Source organism: Musa acuminata, chromosome BXJ2-10 (assembly GCF_036884655.1).
Source record: "Musa acuminata AAA Group cultivar baxijiao chromosome BXJ2-10, Cavendish_Baxijiao_AAA, whole genome shotgun sequence".
Lineage (NCBI taxonomy): Eukaryota > Viridiplantae > Streptophyta > Magnoliopsida > Zingiberales > Musaceae > Musa > Musa acuminata.
The window spans coordinates 12,585,962-12,606,765 of NC_088347.1; the positions used below are offsets into that span (position 1 = coordinate 12,585,962).

Consider the following 20,804-nt stretch of genomic DNA (forward strand, 5'->3'; position numbering starts at 1 on the left):
AGACGTAAAACTGCATTCAGACGTAAATCGGCTTTCCTCGCCCAATCATCAGAATCTCAGTTCACGTTTACGTCTTGATTTCAACTGCATACTGCCTTCTGCGAGTATACAAACGAGTTTCAAAGTTTAGATGCAATCTGCGCTTAGACGCAAACTGCACTTAGATACAAACTGAGAATTTGCTTTTGCATCATAATAGTTTTTGAACGAACGCAGCTTTTGGTTTTTAATCGCTGTAAGATTTCCGCTGCACTAATTCACCCCCCCCTCTTAGTGCTCTCGATCCTAACAAATTGTATATCAACCTACAACCAGTCATAATCATGTGTAAATAGTTGCCGAAAGCCAACTAAGAAGCACAACCATCCATGCCCATTTTGAAAATCATGCCAAAAACACTGTCATGACAAAAGATAATTCTATCGAATAAATTTTTCCTATCACTAAGATCTAATATTATTCCAAATATTTCTTTGATTCTCGCAAAAATACTGAATTTCATACATAATGGGACAAGATAATAAAATAATGGCCTATTACTTCATTTTTACCGTAATAATGCACAGCATAATGCTTGAGATGAGATTTCACTCTCCGACCGCAATTGACTACTTATAAGGGCATTAATCTTCTATACTTGAAATAATACAGGAACAAAGAGAAAATGATTACACTGCTTACTCCAGTGATCATTAGCACCCACTGGAATGCTGATGGGGCTTTAAATAAGGCTATCTCAAAGTTCATGCCAAATATTCCTGCAACAACCCCCAATATGGTAACAACAAACGTCGCTGTCGTTAGTAGCAACTCAAACTGGATCAATTGATTCCGGACATTATCCTGAAGGAAAAAGAGATCAAAGTCAGCTGCAAAAGAATAAAATCCGAGAAATTTTACCAAATCAATAATTCAAGGTAACTAAGGCATTTAAGCAACAAAACTGACGGATGCTTCCCATGTAAACTATTTATTATCTTGCCATCCCTGATGCTTCAGTTGATACCGTCTAAGTAGTGTGCTTTAGTGTCTTTCAACAGTGCTTAGTTGATAAACTATTTATTTTGTCAATTAAAATTTATGAGGCCAAAATACTTGAGAACAGTTAATAAGACTTCACACCATGGAAGATACAATTCCACAACTTGTCTATACCTGATGGTTTGGATCATCACCACTTCCATGGAGTTTACCATACAAATTTACAAAGTCAAAGCATGTTATGACTGAAGAACATATACTAAGCTAACTATCAGTATTAGGATATTTTAGCATTGGAAGATTACAAAATTAGTGCCAAAAAAGCATAACTGCTCTAGGAAATTGCAAGCAGTATCCAGTACGAAGGACAATAAACTTTGTTCTCACCAAAGTGCTGGATACTGCAGGATCTCTAGATGTCAATTCACTTATGTATCATGATAAAGGCTTCAAGAAAACTTGGGAAAATACCTTCCTCGAGGCAAATCCAATGCTGAATATTGCCTACTTACAACTCAGGATAAATGTTTAAGCATCCACAAACTATATCTTCCTCTGGTAAGTCCTCCTGTGGCAAATCAATTTAGACAACCATCTTTCTTATGTTGTCTTATGACTAGCTAAAAGTCAATTTTATGTGTGATGTTCCAAAACACATTATTCAGACTAATCCCTACTGAAGGAGAAAGGAATACCTATTACCACCAAAGTGCCAACCAGATCAATGCAAGTTATTTGAGAAAAAGATGTAATTCTAGGCTGCAGGTTAAACAGGAAAAATCTATTGGTTTGTTCTCAGATTAGGGAAAGAAGTTGTCAAACAATAAACTTGGTCACTGATGCATTAGATGTTCCTTTGGCTATTAACTTTGTGAAGTTAGCTCTCAGTGTAATTCATAATTCATAAGGATACCTAGCTTTCTATAGGAAGGACCTAAACCCATACTGATGATGTTGACATCAGTCAAAATCAAGATTTTGCTGCACTTACAGTCATCATAGCTTCCATCCTTGTCAGGCAAGTCAAAGTTCTACCTACCAAAATAAACTCTGTACGTGCATCCTTTACTAGATTAACAGATATTCTTCCATGAAATACCGAAAGCACAGTATTTTTTGAGATACATGCATTTATTGTCGTTTCCATTACTGTAAAGCAGGTCTGACAGCAAAGAGATTATTAGATTCATATTATCAATGGTTTATCTACAAGAGATTAGATTAATATTTTTCATGAAATGGCAAAGGCACAATGCTATTAAAAATACGCATTGCATTAAATCATTCCTGATACGTGTGGCATTAAATCATTCCTGCTACTGCATAGGCAAGTCTTGTGGCAAAAGAATTGTTAGATTTATATCAATGATGAGTTTTCTCCAAGGCAGGATCTTAAAGTATAAGTCCAACTATATAGACGTAATTTTTATTAAGGTCGCTTTAAGCTGTAGCATAGAAAATAATGGCATTAGCTTGCAAAAAGATTTCTTTTTCTTCTTTTCCATTTCTATATTTTTGTTGGTGATGGATCAGCATTAATGTTCCATTAACACTAACAAACTCATACCAGTAATTTATGAAATAGCAGTATAACACAATTAATTGACCTATCAATGTTTCTTACAAACAGAGAAAAGCAACTACTATCTCTGATCACAAACATTAGGTAAAAGGAGAAATTGGATCAGCATTAATGTTCCATTAACACTAACAAACTCATACCAGTAATTTATGAAATAGCGGTATAACACAATTAATAGACCTATCAATGTTTCTTACAAACAGAGAAAAGCAACTACTATCTCTGATCACAAACATTAGGTAAAAGGAGAAATTACCAGCTGGATGTTGATGAAATCCTCTGTGTCATCAATATACTCCTTCAGCTGTGCAAGAAACAAAACTCTTCAGATTCTCAAACTCATGATGAGATGATAAATATAGAAAAATTACAGTGCTTACTGAAGTCAGCTTATTCAGGGTGCTATCAATGACCACAAAGTAAGCCTCTAACAACATTTCCAACTCCTCTATGTTCTCGGTAGTGCTGTCAGAACATTTTGTACTCTCAAATCTGCTCCTCGAAAGGCTTAAGGTCTTCTCGAGCTTCCTAGATTCTGGTGGTGAAACAGGTGAAACTGGAGAAGAAACTGATACTCCATCCCCAGCAGAACTGGACCCATGTAAAGATTGATCACCATCAAGTGATGAATCCATATGCATTTTCTTCTCTGTGAGATACATTTCGGCCATGTCACCATCATCATCCATCAATTGCTCAATTTCATCTCTAGCCTACAACAAGTTGGTCAATAAGCAGCAGGGCTGGAAAAGACAACTACATTGATAATTTGTTGGAATACCTTTTGAACTCTCCGAGTCAAAGCGACAAGCCTGCTTTTTAGGCGACGCACCCGTTCCAAGTTAAGAGTACTGATCTTTGAGGTTAATTCATCTAACAAGGGGTATGCCTCTATTTCTAGATCCGAAGCCTAAAAAATGTGTAGATGATTCATTTGTATGCAATTTCATTGCTTAATGTAAGTACCACAATTAATGACATTAGTAAAGTTCCAAAAAAATACAGGAAAAGATAACTAAATATGTACAACAACAGAAAAACCAAATGCAGGACAAAAGAAAGAGAAGGAAAATTAGAACCAATTCAGATCATGTAAGTGGCCAGACTAGGATGAAGAGATTTTCATACAGTAAGATAATAATAGAAAAGTAGGTCATCAAAACAGTACCTGGTTAATGCACAATTTTAGTTCATATAATCTGGAGGAATATCAAAAGCACAAATACCAACTAGTTTAGATGCACTAAACTTCAATAATAAGTACTTTATCTGTGATTGATGTTCAGTTGAATAATGAAACCATCTCTAGAGTAAATTGGTAATGAAATTACAAGCATGCTTGAACTGAATGTATCATCATTTTCCAATATGGGTGAATCTGTAGATAGAATTGGTCATGGATATCAGTATATTCTGTTTTAGAAGGATGCTATTTCAAAGTGAAGTTACTCAGGTACAGTGATGAGCTAGATATTGCCTCAAATGGATTTATGTGGTCATATAACTAATAGAGGCTATAGAAACAAGTGGTTCTAACAAAAGAATTGGTTTTCATTCATCTACATATATAGTAGGACCAGGTTAAATAGTCATCATTTTTTAGGAAGGAGGACAGGCATGATCAACTTGAGCAGAACTTTTCACTTGAAAGAACAATAATCATGTAGAAAAATGATATAACAGAATATAGAGAAAAACCTCCTAGCATTCATAAAGTTGTCCTCTGTTTCCATATATGGGGAAAAAGTCTGCAAGGAATCCCCACTTTTATCCTTTTTTCTTATTCTTATTTATTATCTACTTGATTTAGTAACAATAAAATGGAGAGCAACAAGATATGGTGGGAGTTTGTAAGTTGGAACGTCCTAACTGTTACAGGGATCGGAAGGAACTTTTGTGTTTTAGTGATATATGTCAACAACGGACCCTTCACATTAGTTTTTGAAATCAAACACAGGGCCTTCAGAATTACAATTTTGTAACATCAATCATTGATGCAAGCCAAGGGTATCGTTTAATGGTGTAGATTTGATATGAGCAAGATCCTAATTAGTTGATCAGAATTTCCCAATCCTTGTGCATCTTAGAGAAGATAAAGATAGTAACAAGCACACAGGTTGGATGAGCAAGGATATGCAACTAGTGGGTGTCACTTAACCTTTGAGTTCATCATTTCCATAATAGAACTTTGTTGTTTAAAATGTTGTCATAAAACATAGTTTTGACAGTGTCATTCAACTCAAAACATAGTTTTGTTCTAATTAATGGATAAAGAAGACAAGATATAGTTTGTTTGGACTTATTTTATCAATGATATTACTTTTTCTATGAAAGAAATGGAAGGAAGCTCCTACCTAGGAGAATTTACCCAAAAACTTTGGAACCACCCACTGCCGAGTTTCAAATGCTGAACTTCTGTGGTTGAACCAAACTTGAGAAAGATAGCACAGTTCACTAGCTAAAGCAAGAGATCTAGCATTTGTTAGTAGGTATAAGCCTGTGATGGTCCATCAGTCAATTGATCAAATAAGGTGTGCAACACCAGATTCCTCCTTTCTAGCACATACAATTCCATTACTTGCTGTGAGAACAAAGAATCTAACACACTCCTCCAGACTGAATCAATATAACTATTTCTTTTAGGTTGTGCATTGAACCCATTCTTTACTTCATGCTATCATTTACCACACCCTGGAATTACTTTCCTTCTACAAGTGAATGGTAGATGAAGAAACTTTATATAACAACATTTTAGTGCCATTTTAATATTCTCATGAGCAATTATTTTTGGTATCGTATAAATGTCACTCTTTACTTGATGCATCATCTACCAGATCTACAAGTGAATGGTTATGAAGAAATCCTCATCAAAACCAATTTAATGCCCTAGCAAAGACCGACAAATTCGTTCCCATACGACATCAATTCTGCATCCAGTAACATCAGAAGCTACCTGTCTATCAACTGTAGAGCGATCTCAAAAACCTATTCTTAACCACGGTTAGCAATTTTGGGCAGCTCCATATCGTCTCAAAGTCATAGATGTTGAAGCAATGAAAATACAAGATTGAAAGCAATAGATTATGGAGATCAAACACCACACAATTCATAGAAGCCCTAGTACTGAATCCAAAACAGAGCAGGACAGAGAAGACCATACCTGAGCGTCCAGGAAGGTGCAGGCGGCCTCGAGCGCGACCTCGAGGGCTCGAAACTCGAACGGCAGGTAATCAGGCGATGGCGTGCCGCCGTCGAGGGCGTCTCTCGAGCCGGCAGCGAGGCGGCGCTGCAACTCAACAACGTACTGCAGGACGTAGCCGTCGAAGGAGTTGAGGAGGAGCACCTCGTCGGCGGTGATGATGCATCGGATCTTCTCGAGGTTGACGACGATCGCCCGCTCCCGGCCGAGGATGGTGGACGGGTAGATGAATACGGGGTCGAGGAGGCGAAGGTCACGGGCGGGGAGGTCGCAGCGCCGCATCATGGTGAACTTATCGACCTCGATCACCTGCGATCCGCCCGTGGCTGCGTCGACGCGGATCCACGAGCGGAGGCTCTGCCCCCGCTTCTTGAGCTCGGAAAAGTCGACACCTTGGAAGAGGGGGCGGCAGCAGGGGGGGGACTCGCGGGCGGCTGTCGAGGGGAGCGGGACAGCGGCGACGGAGGGCTTTCGTGGGAGGAGCCGTTCTCTGAGCTCCGCCATTTGGAGGGAGCGGCGAAGAGGAGGGCTGGCGAGACGAGGAAGAACGGGAGCTTTTGTGTCCTTTTTGTTGTCGTCTGTTAAATTTAATCGTGAGGACGTATTGGGATTGACGTGATGGAGTGGGAGATGCATCAAGAACAGTTGTAACGAACACAGTACACGACTTGGTACGACGATGTCGAGGCGCGTAGTAAGATCGCTCCAGGAGTCGTAACTCGATTGAAGGACGTAGCATCGAGTTGCGAAACGAAAAGGAAGTCGTGTCTTGCTTAGTCAGCAAGGAACGAGTCGGCCTTCGCCACGGCGAGCAGAGTCACGAGGGGAAAGCCTCTCGCCGTCCTTTTTGCTGTTTGGGGGCCCGCTGGTTCACGTCTGATGACTAGAGGACACGACAGGATGAAAGGGCGCGCATCAAGATGCGAGGATTAGACTGGGCGTCGTCAGAGAAAAAACATCGCGTGGCAAGCCGTCCCCCTATATATACGCTTAGAAGAGTCGGCGTGCAAGAGCTCCGTGATAGGGTTCCGGTAACCTGAGTGCGCATCTAATCGTGAAGGTGGGACCCGCACCGCCGTCTCCATACCACGTGGTTTCCCATCTCCCCCTATTATATTCTTTCCCGCCAAAGTCGGTGGGTTTTCGGCTGCCTCCTCCTTGACTAGACGTGCACAATTTCCCACGTGGGCTTAACACGCGACGCGAGACGCGAGAGGCCCAACAGCGGCATACATCGCCGCAGCCGCAAAGTCGTCATCGGTTTGAAATATTTTTTAACTTTTCGGTAAATTTATCCATCTTTTACCGATTTAGCCCAACAATAAATCAAAATGACTCATCCAATTAATCTCAGAAGCAGATGTTTTTTTTTTTTTTTTTGGCTTAACCCATCTATACCAATTTCCCACTATCCTTTTTTGAAATATTCATTATTAGATCATTATTTTCAAATGCTTATGATATAAAATTAAACCGGTATATACTATATATACAATGTACAATATTTCATTGTCTACATGAAATACTATATATAGTAGAATATTATTTTTTTAAATTTTTTTACTATTATGAATAGAAATATAGATGATCTTAAAGTAAAATATATTAATTTACTAAATAAAATAATAAGATTTCTCCTGAATTTAACACATGTACATAATTATAATATATAATCTATAACTAAAATAAAAATATACGAACAAAATATGATAAAAGTTATACATATATAAACGCCCTTAGGTTATTGTCTATATCTACACTAGCATAGGGTCGCACGTGCTTACTTCCCGACCTAGGGAGAGTACTAGTATCTTTACTTATAAAATAAAATCAATGATAAATAATTACTTAGTAAGTATAAGCCTTTATAGTCTTATTTAGGTGAGTATATATCATGCCATGTATATAATATTTTAAGATCATTGACATAAGAAATTTAATGATAAACACTCGCATCTTATAATTTTTTAGCAAATTGTTAGAATTTCCTGAATTCTCTAGGTCCTAAACTAATATAAAGAATATATTTGTTGAATCTCAGATTTTGATGATGAAACTAATTGATTGTGTTTAGATGTTTAACTGCATTTTGAGTGATGCAGGTCTACTCGATCAGGATTAGACAGTTGACGCATGAGAAATTGACGTTGCGCCGGAGGAGATCACGTTAGGATATTGGACGGCAGAAGGCTTCGGACGTCGGGCATCGGGCCAAGGAGAGCGGAATTGCGCCAAGGATATCGGGGTTGCGGAGGTCAACCGCCGATTGGGCAACAAGCTGCAAGAGAGGACGATGCGCTGAAGAATCGGACGAAGTGCCAACCAATGACGTGCCGGGCAACGGAATGTCGATTTGCGTTGTAATAACTGTCTAGATCGAAGTAGAGTTTTGGATTGTGTGTGCAGGATTAACTACGATAACGATGAAGACATAAAGCGATACAAAGTGCTAGAGTCAAGCGCGAAGGATTCATTGGGAGTTCGAGAGTTCGACGGAAGTCCGAAGGTTCGTTGGGAATGCTGCCGGAACTAGCCGAGAATGAGTAGGGAGCTTGCCGAAGGGTTTTTCGGAAGATCGCCGGAAGGTTCGTTGGAAGTTCGTGGAGCTCACCGAGAAAGATCGGAGCTTACCAAAGAAGCTCGTTAGAACTCGCCAAGATCAAATCGTGAAGTCTAGGAGCTTGCCGGGAGTCCGTAGAATGGTTTCCGAGAGTTTATCGGAAGACTGTCGGAAGTTCGCCGGAAGCTCGCCGGAAGAAGTCTTGACTTACGGACTTTGTAATAGCTTAGAAAATGTCTTTAAATTCGTAGTTAGCATGTTAATTAGGGTTAGGATTAGGTGTTAATCCTATAACCCAAGTAGGGGCCAATTGGGCCCAAGTTCGGACTAGTTTGGGGCAAGATTGAAGCCCAACTAGTGGGCTGAAAACACTGTAGTTGGGCTGAAAACACTATAGGCGGTAGCACCGCCTGAGCTGGGCAGTGGCACCGCCCAGTGCCCGAGAGCTGGGCGGTAGCACCGCTTGGGCTGGGCGGTGGCACCGCCAAGCACTGTCAGCGCTTGACACGGACAGGCGGTGGCACCGCCAGTGCAACGGTCGACAAGCGGTGGCACCGCCAGCCTCGGGAACTCAAGGGAATTCAAATTTTGGAGATCAAATTTGAATCCTCTTGAGGCCTATAAATACCCCTCTATTCTCAGCTGAGAAAACAACTTTTTGAGCAGCAAGTGTTCGAGAGAAAGGCCCTAGAAAAGTCTTAGATAGTCTTGTTTTGAATTTGCTAGTGTTCACCTCCTTCTTTCTTGCTAAAAATTTGTAAGAGAGTGAACCGCTTGTAAAGAGTTGTAAGAGGGGTATTTACCCTTCCATTTCAGGAGACTTGCTAGTGGAAGGTGGGAGCCTCATCGAAGAGGGGCCTCGCAAGTGGAGTAGGTCATTTGACCGAACCACTCTAAAATCGGCGTGATCCTTGGTTTGCATTTCATTATTACAATTTACATTATTGCAAACCTTCTTATATGCTTTAGTTCCTTATTACTTTTGCTGCACATATTTAAGAATACGCTTTCAAGATTAAGCTTTTCAAGTTTCGTTCTTATCGTACGAAAGATTTTCTAAAACCGAAGTTTTAATCCACTGCACTAATTCACCCCCCCCTCTTAGTGCTGCTCCGATCCTAACAATTGGTATCAGAGCCCGGTATTTCTCATTTCGGATTTACACCCGAGAGAAATGGCTCTTTCTGGCTTTCAAGAGGGCTTATCGGTTTTTCGTCCACCGTTGTTTAACGGATTGGACTACACTTATTGGAAAACTCGAATGAGAGTTTTCTTGATTTCTATGAATTTGGATTTATGGAATATTGTTGAAAATGGTTTTCAACTTCCCTCTAAACCGATGAACGAATGGTCGGATTTGGAGAAGAATTATTTTTCTTTAAACGCAAAGGCTATGAATGCCTTATTTTGCGCTTTGGATAAAAATGAGTTCAATCGGATTTCTACGTGCGAAATGGCTTTGGATATTTGGCGAACACTTGAAATCACACACGAGGGAACTAGTAGAGTCAAAGACTCGAAAGTTAACATTTTAATGCATGATTTCGAGCTTTTTCAAATGAAGCCGAGCGAAACCATTGTTAACATGTACACCCGTTTGACGGATGTCGTCAATGGTTTACAAACTCTTGGCAAATGTTTCTCGAATTTTGAACTTGTTAGTAAAGTTTTACGATCACTTTCTAAAGTTTGGGAATCAAAAGTTATGGCAATACAAGAAACAAAAGATTTAAATATTTTGCCACTTGAAGAACTTATCGGCTCATTGATGACATATGAAATGGTGCGCAATGCACATGATGAACACAATGAACACTTGAACCACCTTCCAAAGAATAGGAAGGATTTGGAACTTCGGACAAATGAATACCACTTGAGCGATGACTCAAGTGATGAGGACAATGATGAACTTGAACTTCGAACACTAACTCTTAATAAGTTCATTAAACAAAAATCTAAAATGAACAATGAACTTGAACGGAGGAAAAGGCCAAAGAAAAGAAAGGCACCCAAGGATGAATCAAGAACTTCCAAATGTGAAACGGCGAATTGGGCTTTGACGGGCTTCGACTACAAGGTAAGTAACTCAACTCTCTTGAATTGTTTTGAAATTACTTGAAGTTTTTCATGAGTGCCTAATTTAGATAGTAGGAATAGAAAATAAAAATTATTTTTCAAAAATTATATCATGTTTCTCTTTTTAGCATCTTTGAAAAATTAAAAAAATTGATCATGAAAAGTATATTGATAAGGTTTCATGCATGTTATGTTTTTGAAATGTTGAATGATGTATGCAACATTATGGATTATAGTTATATGATATGTGATAATGCTTAGGATTAATCCATGCATGTGTATTTTGATATCATGATGTTTTATTTTTGATGTGTTTGGTCTTAACGACTTTATGACGAAACTTATGTTTTGACTTTAAATGATGATACAATGTTTTCACAAAAAGACTTTGAACACTCTCACGTGAAATCAATTGTATGAAATGGAAATGAATTTTCTATTCTATTGAGATTAATGAATTTATTTTACCAATCTTATGAATCTCATGAAAATAAACATGATGAATATTTTATAAATGAGTTGTCTTATAAGATTTTGCCTTTACATCTTGAACTTTAATGCTTATATTGATTTGGCATATAAAGACTAAGGCATGCTCATAAGAAGCAAATCACATGAATAGAAATTTATAAAAATGAAATGTAATCCTCTATCTGATTGATTTCTACCTAAGAGACCATTAAAACTATCTATGCCATTTTGAATCTCTTGAAAGAAATGTTGAGATTTTGATGATTTGGATGATTTGAATTTGAATGAGTTTTATTCAAAATCATGATCTTGATTCCGTGATATTTACAAATTAAGATTTATTATGAATCAAGATTTTTTCATTATTCGATCTCCTAAGATTTTCTTTTGATTATTTATGAGTAGGTTTTTCAAAAAATCCTATCTTTTGGTATTCATATGTTCTAATCTTTCATGATATGATTTCTATACAATTCCTTGTATTCATGAAATGTTTATCGCATCACCCAATTACTTTCTTCTTGATATTCCTTATGTGGTGATTAAAATTATGCATGAAATACTCTTGATATTATTTTATATACAAATGAAAAGTTATAATCATGAATGATCGGATGAAATTTGACAAGTTAATATCTTCATGATTTGAAATGTTTATAATTTGAAATTATGCATGCAATTGCTTTGTATTGTGATGATATATGCATCATGAATATTTTATTATCATACATGAAAATAGTGATAAACATTTTGAAAATAAATGTTTGTATCATGTTAGATGATTTTACATTTTGTGCATGATGAGTTATAGTGATGATTGAAACAATGATTGAAATGCTTGGAAATTTCAGTGTTTGAGTATCATGTATGATATGCTTATTAATGATGATTGATTTATTTTTCGGTATCGTGCATGAAAAATAAGGTTATTGAAATTGTGTATGTTTTGAATATATATAATGATGCACAAATAAGAATGATACTTACCTTTGTCATAATATGAAAATTGATATAAGGGTCTTCCCTTCTTTTTGACAATGACAAAGGGGGAGCAAGAATTTCTAGCGTTGACATCGTGAAAAGAAGCAAACTAAATAGCTTGCACAATTCAAGATGAAAGCAAAAATTGCATTTCTCAAAAGAGAAGATGCAAATGTAACATTTGCCAAATTGTTTGCTTGCCTCATGTAAAACATTATCTCTTGCTAGTTTGGCATTTTTGCTAGCTTGTATATTATTGAAACTTACATATCGTAAAAATTGCTAGCTTGTAGTCTAAAGAGAAGCAAAAAGTTGCTATCTCAAAAGAAGCAAATGTGCTATCTTTCCTATCTTAAGAGGCAAAAATGCTAACTTGCACATCTAGCAAAACTTGACAAATTTGCATATTTCAAGAAGCAAGAGTTGCTTTCTTGAACATCTCAATATTGCTAGCTTGCATGATGTAGAACTTACTATCTTGAACATTACCAAAAGTGCTATCTTGTATGCTGTAAAACTTGCATATCTAAAACTTGATAGCTTGAATGTCCTAAGCATGATGCATTACTTGCTAAATTTTCTAGCTTCAAAACTGCATGATGATAAAACTTAATATTATGGTTTTCATGCAGTGAGTTGAATTTATATTACCAACACATAAGAGTAGGTACTTCTCCTTTTTGTTGATGACATAGGGGGAGAAGTATATTGATGACTTCATGCATTGAATTGAATATTTTATATTTGCATGATGGTTTAAATGTTTTTCATAACATATGATGAATGTTACTTGGATTTGGGATAATCCAAGTGTTCTATCAATGGCATATTGATAGGGGGAGTTTGGTTAAACTCCGGGGAGTTAAAGTTAACTCCAATAGTCATCAATTAGTTGTCATCATAAAAAAGGGGGAGATTGTTGAATCTCGGATTTTGATGATGAAACTAATTGATTGTGTTTAGATGTTTAACTGCATTTTGAGTGATGCAGGTCTACTCGATCAGGATTAGACAGTTGACGCATGAGGAATTGACGTTGCGTCGGAGGAGATCACGTTAGGATATTGGACGGCAGAAGGCTTCGGACGTCGGGCATCGGGCCAAGGAGAGCGGAATTGCGCCAAGGATATCGGGGTTGCGGAGGTCAACCGCCGATTGGGCAACAAGCTGCAAGAGAGGACGATGCGCTGAAGAATCGGACGAAGTGCCAACCAATGACGTGCCGGGCAACGGAATGTCGATTCGCGTTGTAATAACTGTCTAGATCGAAGTAGAGTTTTGGATTGTGTGTGCAGGATTAACTACGATAACGATGAAGACATAAAGCGATACAAAGTGCTGGAGTCAAGCGCGAAGGATTCATTGGGAGTTCGAGAGTTCGACGGAAGTCCGAAGGTTCGTCGGGAATGCTGCCGGAACTAGCCGAGAATGAGTAGGGAGCTTGCCGAAGGGTTTTTCGGAAGATCGCCGGAAGGTTCGTTGGAAGTTCGCGGAGCTCACCGAGAAAGATCGGAGCTTACCAAAGAAGCTCGTTGGAACTCGCCAAGATCAAATCGTGAAGTCTAGGAGCTTGCCGGGAGTCCGCAGAATGGTTTCCGAGAGTTTATCGGAAGACCGTCGGAAGTTCGCCGGAAGCTCGCCGGAAGAAGTCTTGACTTACGGACTTTGTAATAGCTTAGAAAATGTCTTTAAATTCGTAGTTAGCATGTTAATTAGGGTTAGGATTAGGTGTTAATCCTATAACCCAAGTAGGGGCCAATTGGGCCCAAGTTCGGACTAGTTTGGGGCAAGATTGAAGCCCAACTAGTGGGCTGAAAACACTGTAGTTGGGCTGAAAACACTATAAGCGGTAGCACCGCCTGAGCTGGGCGGTGGCACCGCCCAGTGCCCGAGAGCTGGGCGGTAGCACCGCTTGAGCTAGGCGGTGGCACCGCCAAGCACTGTCAGCGCCTGACACGGACAGGCGGTGGCACCGCCAGTGCAACGGTCGACAAGCGGTGGCACCGCCAGCCTCGGGAACTCAAGGGAATTCAAATTTTGGAGATCAAATTTGAATCCTCTTGAGGCCTATAAATACCCCTGTATTCTCAGCTGAGAAAACAACTTTTTGAGCAGCAAGTGTTTGAGAGAAAGGCCCTAGAAAAGTCTTAGATAGTCTTGTTTTCAATTTGCTAGTGTTCACCTCATTCTTTCTTGCTAAAAATTTGTAAGAGAGTGAACCGCTTGTAAAGAGTTGTAAGAGGGGTATTTACCCTTCCATTTCAAGAGACTTGCTAGTGGAAGGTGGGAGCCTCATCGAAGAGGGGCCTCGCAAGTGGAGTAGGTCATTTGACCGAACCACTCTAAAATCGGCGTGATCCTTGGTTTGCATTTCATTATTGCAATTTACATTATTGCAAACCTTCTTATATGCTTTAGTTCCTTATTACTTTTGCTACGCATATTTAAGAATACGCTTTCAAGATTAAGCTTTTCAAGTTCCGTTCTTATCGTACGAAAGATTTTCTAAAACCGAAGTTTTAATCCACTGCACTAATTCACCCCCCCCTCTTAGTGCTGCTCCGATCCTAACAATATTCTCTTGAATTTTATAGTTCTAGTAGGAATCAGTTAGGCCTTCTATTTGGCTAAGAGTCTAATTGAGATTTGTTATTTTGATTAGGAGACCAAGTCCTACTAAGGGGTGGAATTCTATAAATGTGGATGTATACGTTTCTTTTTGTTGAATCTCGGATTTCGATAATGAAATCAATTGTAAATTATTTGATCTAATCTATATGTTGAGAAAAGTGTGCAAGATTAACTACGATAGTAGTAAGACATAAAGCAGGTGTTGTGCCGGAGTCAAGATCGAGATCTCGTTGAGAGTTCAAGAGTTCAAGAGTTCGTCGGAAGTCCGGACGCTCGTCAGAAGTTCTGTCGGAACTAACCGAGAAGTCCAAAAGCTTGCCAAAGAAACTCATCAGAACTCGCCAAGAAGATCATCATAAAGTCCAAGAGCTTGCTGGGAGTCTGTCGGAACATTACTTGGAGTTCATCGGAAGTTCGCCGGAAGAGCAATTCACATACTGGAATAAGAGTGCTTTAATTATGTCTTAGTTATTATAGTTATACCAAAAATTAAGTTAGAATTGGGAGGTAATCCTACTAATTTAATTAGAGCCAATTGAACCCTTAATATGACTGAATCGAGTCGGATTGAACAACCCATTCAGCACATAAAATCATGGGCAGTGGTGGTACCGCCTAGGAGACCTAGTCTCCCAAGTGGTTTGGGCAGTGGTACCGCCCACACTAGGCGATGGTACCGTTGGCAGTTAATGCTGCCAACGGTGGTACTACCCTTGTCAAGCGGTGGTACCGCCCTTGTTAAGCGGTGGTATCACCCCTGTTAGGTGGTGGTACCACCAAAGCTTAGTCTCCGAGCTTTGTCAAGCGGTCATACCACCTAGTGTCAAGTGTCAGTCAGTGGTACCACCTAATAATGGCGGTGGTACCGCCAATACCCCGAAATTTGGGGATATGATACTTTTTAGCTTCAATTTTGAAGCTAATTGAGGCCTATAAATATCCCACCCTTTTCTGCATGAAAGTGCACGAAAGCATTGACATAATCTTGAATTTTTGAGTGTTAAAGTATTATAAAAAGTACTAGACTCCTCCCTCCTTTCTAAATATTGAGATCATTCAAGAGAGGTGTGAGACTTGTAAGGGTTATCTCCTAAACCCGTAAAAAGGAAAAAGCAATGTAAAAGGTGGTTGGTCTTCGCCTATTGAAGGAAGGCCATTAGTGGACATCGGTAACCTCGACGGAGGAGGAATCCGAAAGTTGATGTAGGTCATAATGACCGAACCACTCTAAATTATAGTTTGCATTTCGTTTTGAGCAATTTACCTTTCTTGCAAGCTACTTGACCTTCTTACTGCTTTCTCTACACTCCCATATGCTTTCTATTAGGATCGGAGCGGCACTAAGAGGGGGGGGGTGAATTAGTGCAACGGATTAAAACGTCGATTTTGGAAAATCTTTCGTACGATAAAAATCGAACTCGAAAGTGCTTAACTTGAAAGTGTATTCATAAAGGTGTGCAGCAAAAGTAATGAGGAAGTAAAGCACGTATGAAGGTTTGCAGTAAGGTAAATAGCAATAAGTAAATGCAAACCAGAGAACACGCCAATTTAAAGTGGTTCGGTCAAATGACCTACATCCACTTGCGAAGCCTTCTTCAATGAGGCTCCCAATTTCCACTAACAAATCTCTTTGAAGGGGAAAAACAAATACCCCTCTTACAACCTTTTACAAATGGTTCACACTCTTACAAATTTTTGAAGAGAAAGGAGGTGAATACTCAAGCAATTGAGAACAAGACTTGCTACAGACTTCTCTAAGACTTTTATCTCAATCTATTGCTTTCTCAAAAGGTTGTGTTCTCTACTGAGAATTGAGGGGTATTTATTGTTGAATCTCGGATTTTGATGATGAAGTCAATTGTCATTTGTTATCTAATCTATATGTTGAGATAAGTGTGCAGGATTAACTACGATGAAAGTAAGACATGCAGTAGGAGTTGCGCCGGAGTCAAGACAATGATCACGTTGGGAGTTCGAGAGTTCGACGGAAGTTCGGACAGTTGTCGGAGGTTCTGCGGGAACAAATCCGAGAAGTCCATGAGCTTGCCAAAGAAGCTCGTCGGAACTCGCCATGTGGATCGTCGCAAGTCCAGGAGTTTGTCGGAAGTCCGCAGGAGCATCACCGAGGGTTCATCGGATGATCGACGGAAGTTCGTCGGAAGCTCACTGGAAGAAGCGATTGACGCACCGGAGCAAGTTGCAGTAAATGTCTTAGGAAATATCGTAGTTAGCACAATGATTAAGTTGGAAATGGGAGGTGATCCCATTAACTTAATCTTGGGGCAATTGGGCCCCTAAAAAACCCAAATTGGGCCGAATGGATCAACCCATTCGGACCCTGAATTCTGGCAGGAGGTGCAACCACCCAAGCCAGGAGGTGGCACCGCCTAGGCTAAGTCTCTGAGCAAGATTGGGCGGTGCAACCGCCCCAGCTAGGAGGTGGCACCGCTTGGGCTTAGTCTCCGAGCGAGACTAGGCGGTGCAACCTCCCTTGACAGGAGATGGCACCGCCTGGCTCGATCTCCGAGCACTGGCTGAGCGTTGCAACCGCCTCAGTCAGGAGGTTGCACCGCCTGAGCTCGGTCTTCGAGCTCTGGCAGGAGGTGCAATCGCCCCTGACAGGAGGTGGCACCGCCCAGAGGCTCAGTCTTCGAGCTCTGCCAAGCGGTGCAACCGCTCCAATCAGGAGGTGCAACCGCTTGATCCCGGAATTCTGGGAATTGACAGTTTTGAGCTCCAAATTTGAACTGGGTTGGGCCCTATAAATACCACACCCATTCAGCACTGAACATACACCGAAATCTTAATCTTGTTCTGTGATTTTTAGAGCTCAAAATTATTGTAAAGGCCAAAAGTTCTTCTCCCTCTTTTCTTCCAAGTTCTGAGTTGTAAAGAGAGGAGAGAAAATTCTGTAAGGGTTGTCTCCTAAGCCCGTCAAAAGGAGTGAAACTGTAAAAGGGTGGTTGGCCTTCTCCTATTGAAGGAAGGCCTCTAGTTGACGTCGGTGACCTCGTCGGTGGAGGAAGCCAAAAGTGGAGTAGGTCAAGATTGACCGAACCACTCTAAATCTTGGTTTGCATTTACTTTGAGCATATTATCTTTACTGCAAACCTCCTCTAAAGCTTACTGGTTTCTGTGCATATACGATCGGGTTTCAAGCTTTACACTTTCCGAATCAACGTTTAGACGTAAATCTGTTTTTTCGTAAGATCATCATATTTCAGTTTGCGTTTACGTTTTGATTTCTATCATAACTGCAAACTGCCTTTATATCCTTGCTTAAACTGCATCTCGCCTAATCAAGTGATTTACGAATCAGCATTTAGACGTAAATCAGTTTCTTCGTGCGAATATTATATTTTAGATTGCGCCTACTATCGGATTTGAATCATAATTGCAAACTGCATTTATATCTTTGCTGCATCTCACTTAAACAAAAGTTAAAGTGATTTACGAATCGACTTTCTTACCGAAATCACTTTTAACGAACGAACGCAGTTTTTATCATAGAAGGTTTTCCGCTGCACTATTTCACCCCCCCCCCTCTTAGTGCTCTTGATCCTAACAATTGGTATCAGAGCGGGGTTAACTCTCAAACGAATTAAAACCCAAGAGAGATGGCATACGCCAGAAACCAAGAGGGCCACTCTATTACACGTCCACCCATGTTCAATAGGACGAACTGCACCTATTGGAAGACCCGAATGAGGATCTTTCTTATTTCTATGGATTTTGAACTTTGGAATCTTGTCGAAAGTGGATTTTCGAAGTCTTCTCTTCCAATGATTGATTGGAATGAATTGGAGAAGAAGGCTTTCGCTCTTAATGCAAAGGCTATGAATGCCTTATTTTGTGCACTTGATAAAAACGAGTTTAACCATGTTTCGATTTGTGAAACCACATTTGATATTTGGCATACACTCGAAGTGACTCACGAAGGCACAAGTAGAGTGAAAGAGTCAAAAATCAACCTTTTGTTACACTCTTTCGAACTTTTCCGGATGAAACCGAGTGAGACTATTGGCGATATGTTTACTCGTTTCACGGATGTCGTCAACGGTCTAAAAGGACTCGGAAAAAGTTTTTCGGATTTTGAGCTCGTAAATAAGATTCTAAGATCCCTTCCTAAGAGTTGGGATCCTAAAGTCACTACTATTCAAGAGGCGAAAGATCTAAATAACTTCCCTCTTGAAGAACTAATCGGGTCATTAATGACCTATGAGATGACTTACAAAGCTCATGAAGAGCAAGAAGACATCCTTCCAAAGAACAGGAAGGATATAGCGCTTAGAATTTCAGAAGACCACTTGAGAGAAAACTCAAGTGATGAGGACTATGACGATGACTTGGCACTTCTAACAAGAAATTTTAAAAAATTCATTAAAAGAAACAAGTTTAAGAATGAAACAAAAAATAAATTTGAACCCAAGAAGGACCAAGTTATTTACTATGAGTGCAAGAAGCCGGGACACTACAAGAGTGATTGTCCCCAAGTCAAGAAGAAGGCACTCAAAACAACGTGGAATGACTCGAGCGCGTCCGAAGAAGAGGAGTCCAACACCGAGCAAGTTGCTCATTACGCCTTAATGGCTATCGGAGAGGAGGTAACGAATTTAATAGATGCAGATTTATCATTTGATGAATTATTAAATGCCTTCCATGACTTATTTGATGAATGCAAGATTATTAGTAGAAAATACAAATTGCTAAAAAAGGAGCATGATAGTCTTACTTGTAATTTCGATAAGTTAAAAACTGAATATCATGATAGTTTAGGTTCATGCATAAAATGCCATGATCTAGAAACTCTCCAAAAGAAAAACTTGCTACTTAAGGATACCTTGAAGAAATTCGAGGTTGGTAGCAAGTCCTTGAACATGATCCTTGTAAACAAGGGTCACGTTCCCAAAAGAAGTGGAATCAGATTTGTGAGAAGTCCTCACCAAAATCCAACCACCTTCATAAAAAGCCTCATCTTACATGTTCGACACCAAAGCAAATGCAACTTTTGTTGCAAACTTGGACACAAAATGCATTATTGTCCATTCAAGAAAATTAGTCCGAATAAATTAATTTGGGTTCCTAACGGAACCATGATAAATTCTATGCAACATGATAAACAATATAGATCTATTTTTGAGGCACCCAAAAGCAAATGGGTACCTAAAAATCATCATTTCTTGTAGAAACCTATACCATCACAAGCTAGGAGCAAGAGATGGTACCTTGATAGTGGATGCTCAAGGCATATGACCGGAGATCCATCTCAATTCTCTAAGCTCACTAGCATAGACGAAGGCTATGTCACCTTTGGAGACAACAACAAGGGTAAAATCATTGGCAAAGGAACCATAGGTAACAAATCCAACTTCTTTATCGAAGATGTTTTATTAGTTGATGGTTTAAAACATAACCTCTTGAGCATTAGTCAATTATGTGATAAAGGATATATTGTCAGATTCGAGTCTAATGCTTGCATCATTGAAAAACCACACAAAAACATGTCTATGATTGCATTAAAACAAAATAACGTATACACTATTGACATCAATGATTTGTGTAATGAAATGTGTTTTTTGGTTTTGAATGAGGATGCTTGGCTATGGCATAGAAGATTAGGTTATGCTAGCATGAAACTAATCACTCAAATATCATCTAAAGAACTTGTAAGAGGTATTCCTCATATCAAGTTCATCAAAGATAATGTATGTGATGCTTGCCAATTAGGTATACAAATTAAGGGCAGTTTCAAATCTAAGAATCAAATAAGCACCTCTAGGCCCTTACAATTGATCCATATGGACTTGTTCGGACCAATCTCTACATCAAGCCTAGGAGGTAGCAAATACGCCTTCGTCATTGTGGATGACTATAGCATATACACATGGACTTACTTCTTAAAATAGAAAAATGAATGCTTTAGATATTTTACCAAGTTTTGTAAACTTGTTCAGAATGAGAAGGGTTCTATGATTTCGTCAATTAGAAGTGATCACAGTGGTGAATTTCAAAACCATGATTTCCAAGAATTTTGTGAGCTCAATTGATACAATCATAATTTCTCTACTCCTAGAAATCCTCAACAAAATAGAGTAGTAGAAAGAAAAAATCGAAATTTACAAGAAATGACAAGAACCATGTTGAATGAACATAGCCTACCCAAATATTTTTAGGCCAAAACCGTAAATACTGCATGCTATATTTTGAATATAGTTCTAGTAAGACCCTTACTTACCAAAACTCCCTATGAGTTATGGAATAACAAAAAACCCAATGTTTCATATTTTAAAGTCTTTGGGTGTAAGTGTTTTATCTTAAATGAA

General features: G+C 39.2%; 1 protein-coding gene across 1 annotated transcript; it reads right to left on the reverse strand.

Annotated features, from left to right (window-relative positions):
- Positions 1 to 521: 521 nt before the first annotated feature.
- LOC135625965 (magnesium transporter MRS2-1-like) lies at positions 522 to 6,346 on the reverse strand. The gene is made up of 5 exons (XM_065131128.1): positions 5,724 to 6,346; positions 3,345 to 3,473; positions 2,944 to 3,276; positions 2,820 to 2,867; positions 522 to 843 (listed from the first exon to the last, which is right to left on the reverse strand). The coding sequence occupies exons 1-5, from the start codon at positions 6,264 to 6,266 to the stop codon at positions 613 to 615; spliced, it is 1,284 nt and encodes a 427-aa protein (XP_064987200.1). The 5' UTR covers positions 6,267 to 6,346; the 3' UTR covers positions 522 to 612.
- Positions 6,347 to 20,804: the final 14,458 nt, after the last annotated feature.

Bases quoted from the DNA above. Each gene is read 5' to 3' on its own strand.
- LOC135625965 (XM_065131128.1), bottom strand. From the start codon at position 6,266: ATGGCGGAGCTCAGAGAACGGCTCCTCCCACGAAAGCCCTCCGTCGCC. The intron at 3,474-5,723 runs GTATGGTCTTCT...CACATTTTTTAG, and splicing joins GCACCTTCCTGGACGCTCAG to GCTTCGGATCTAGAAATAGA. The intron at 3,277-3,344 runs GTATTCCAACAA...AACTTGTTGTAG, and splicing joins TGACTCGGAGAGTTCAAAAG to GCTAGAGATGAAATTGAGCA.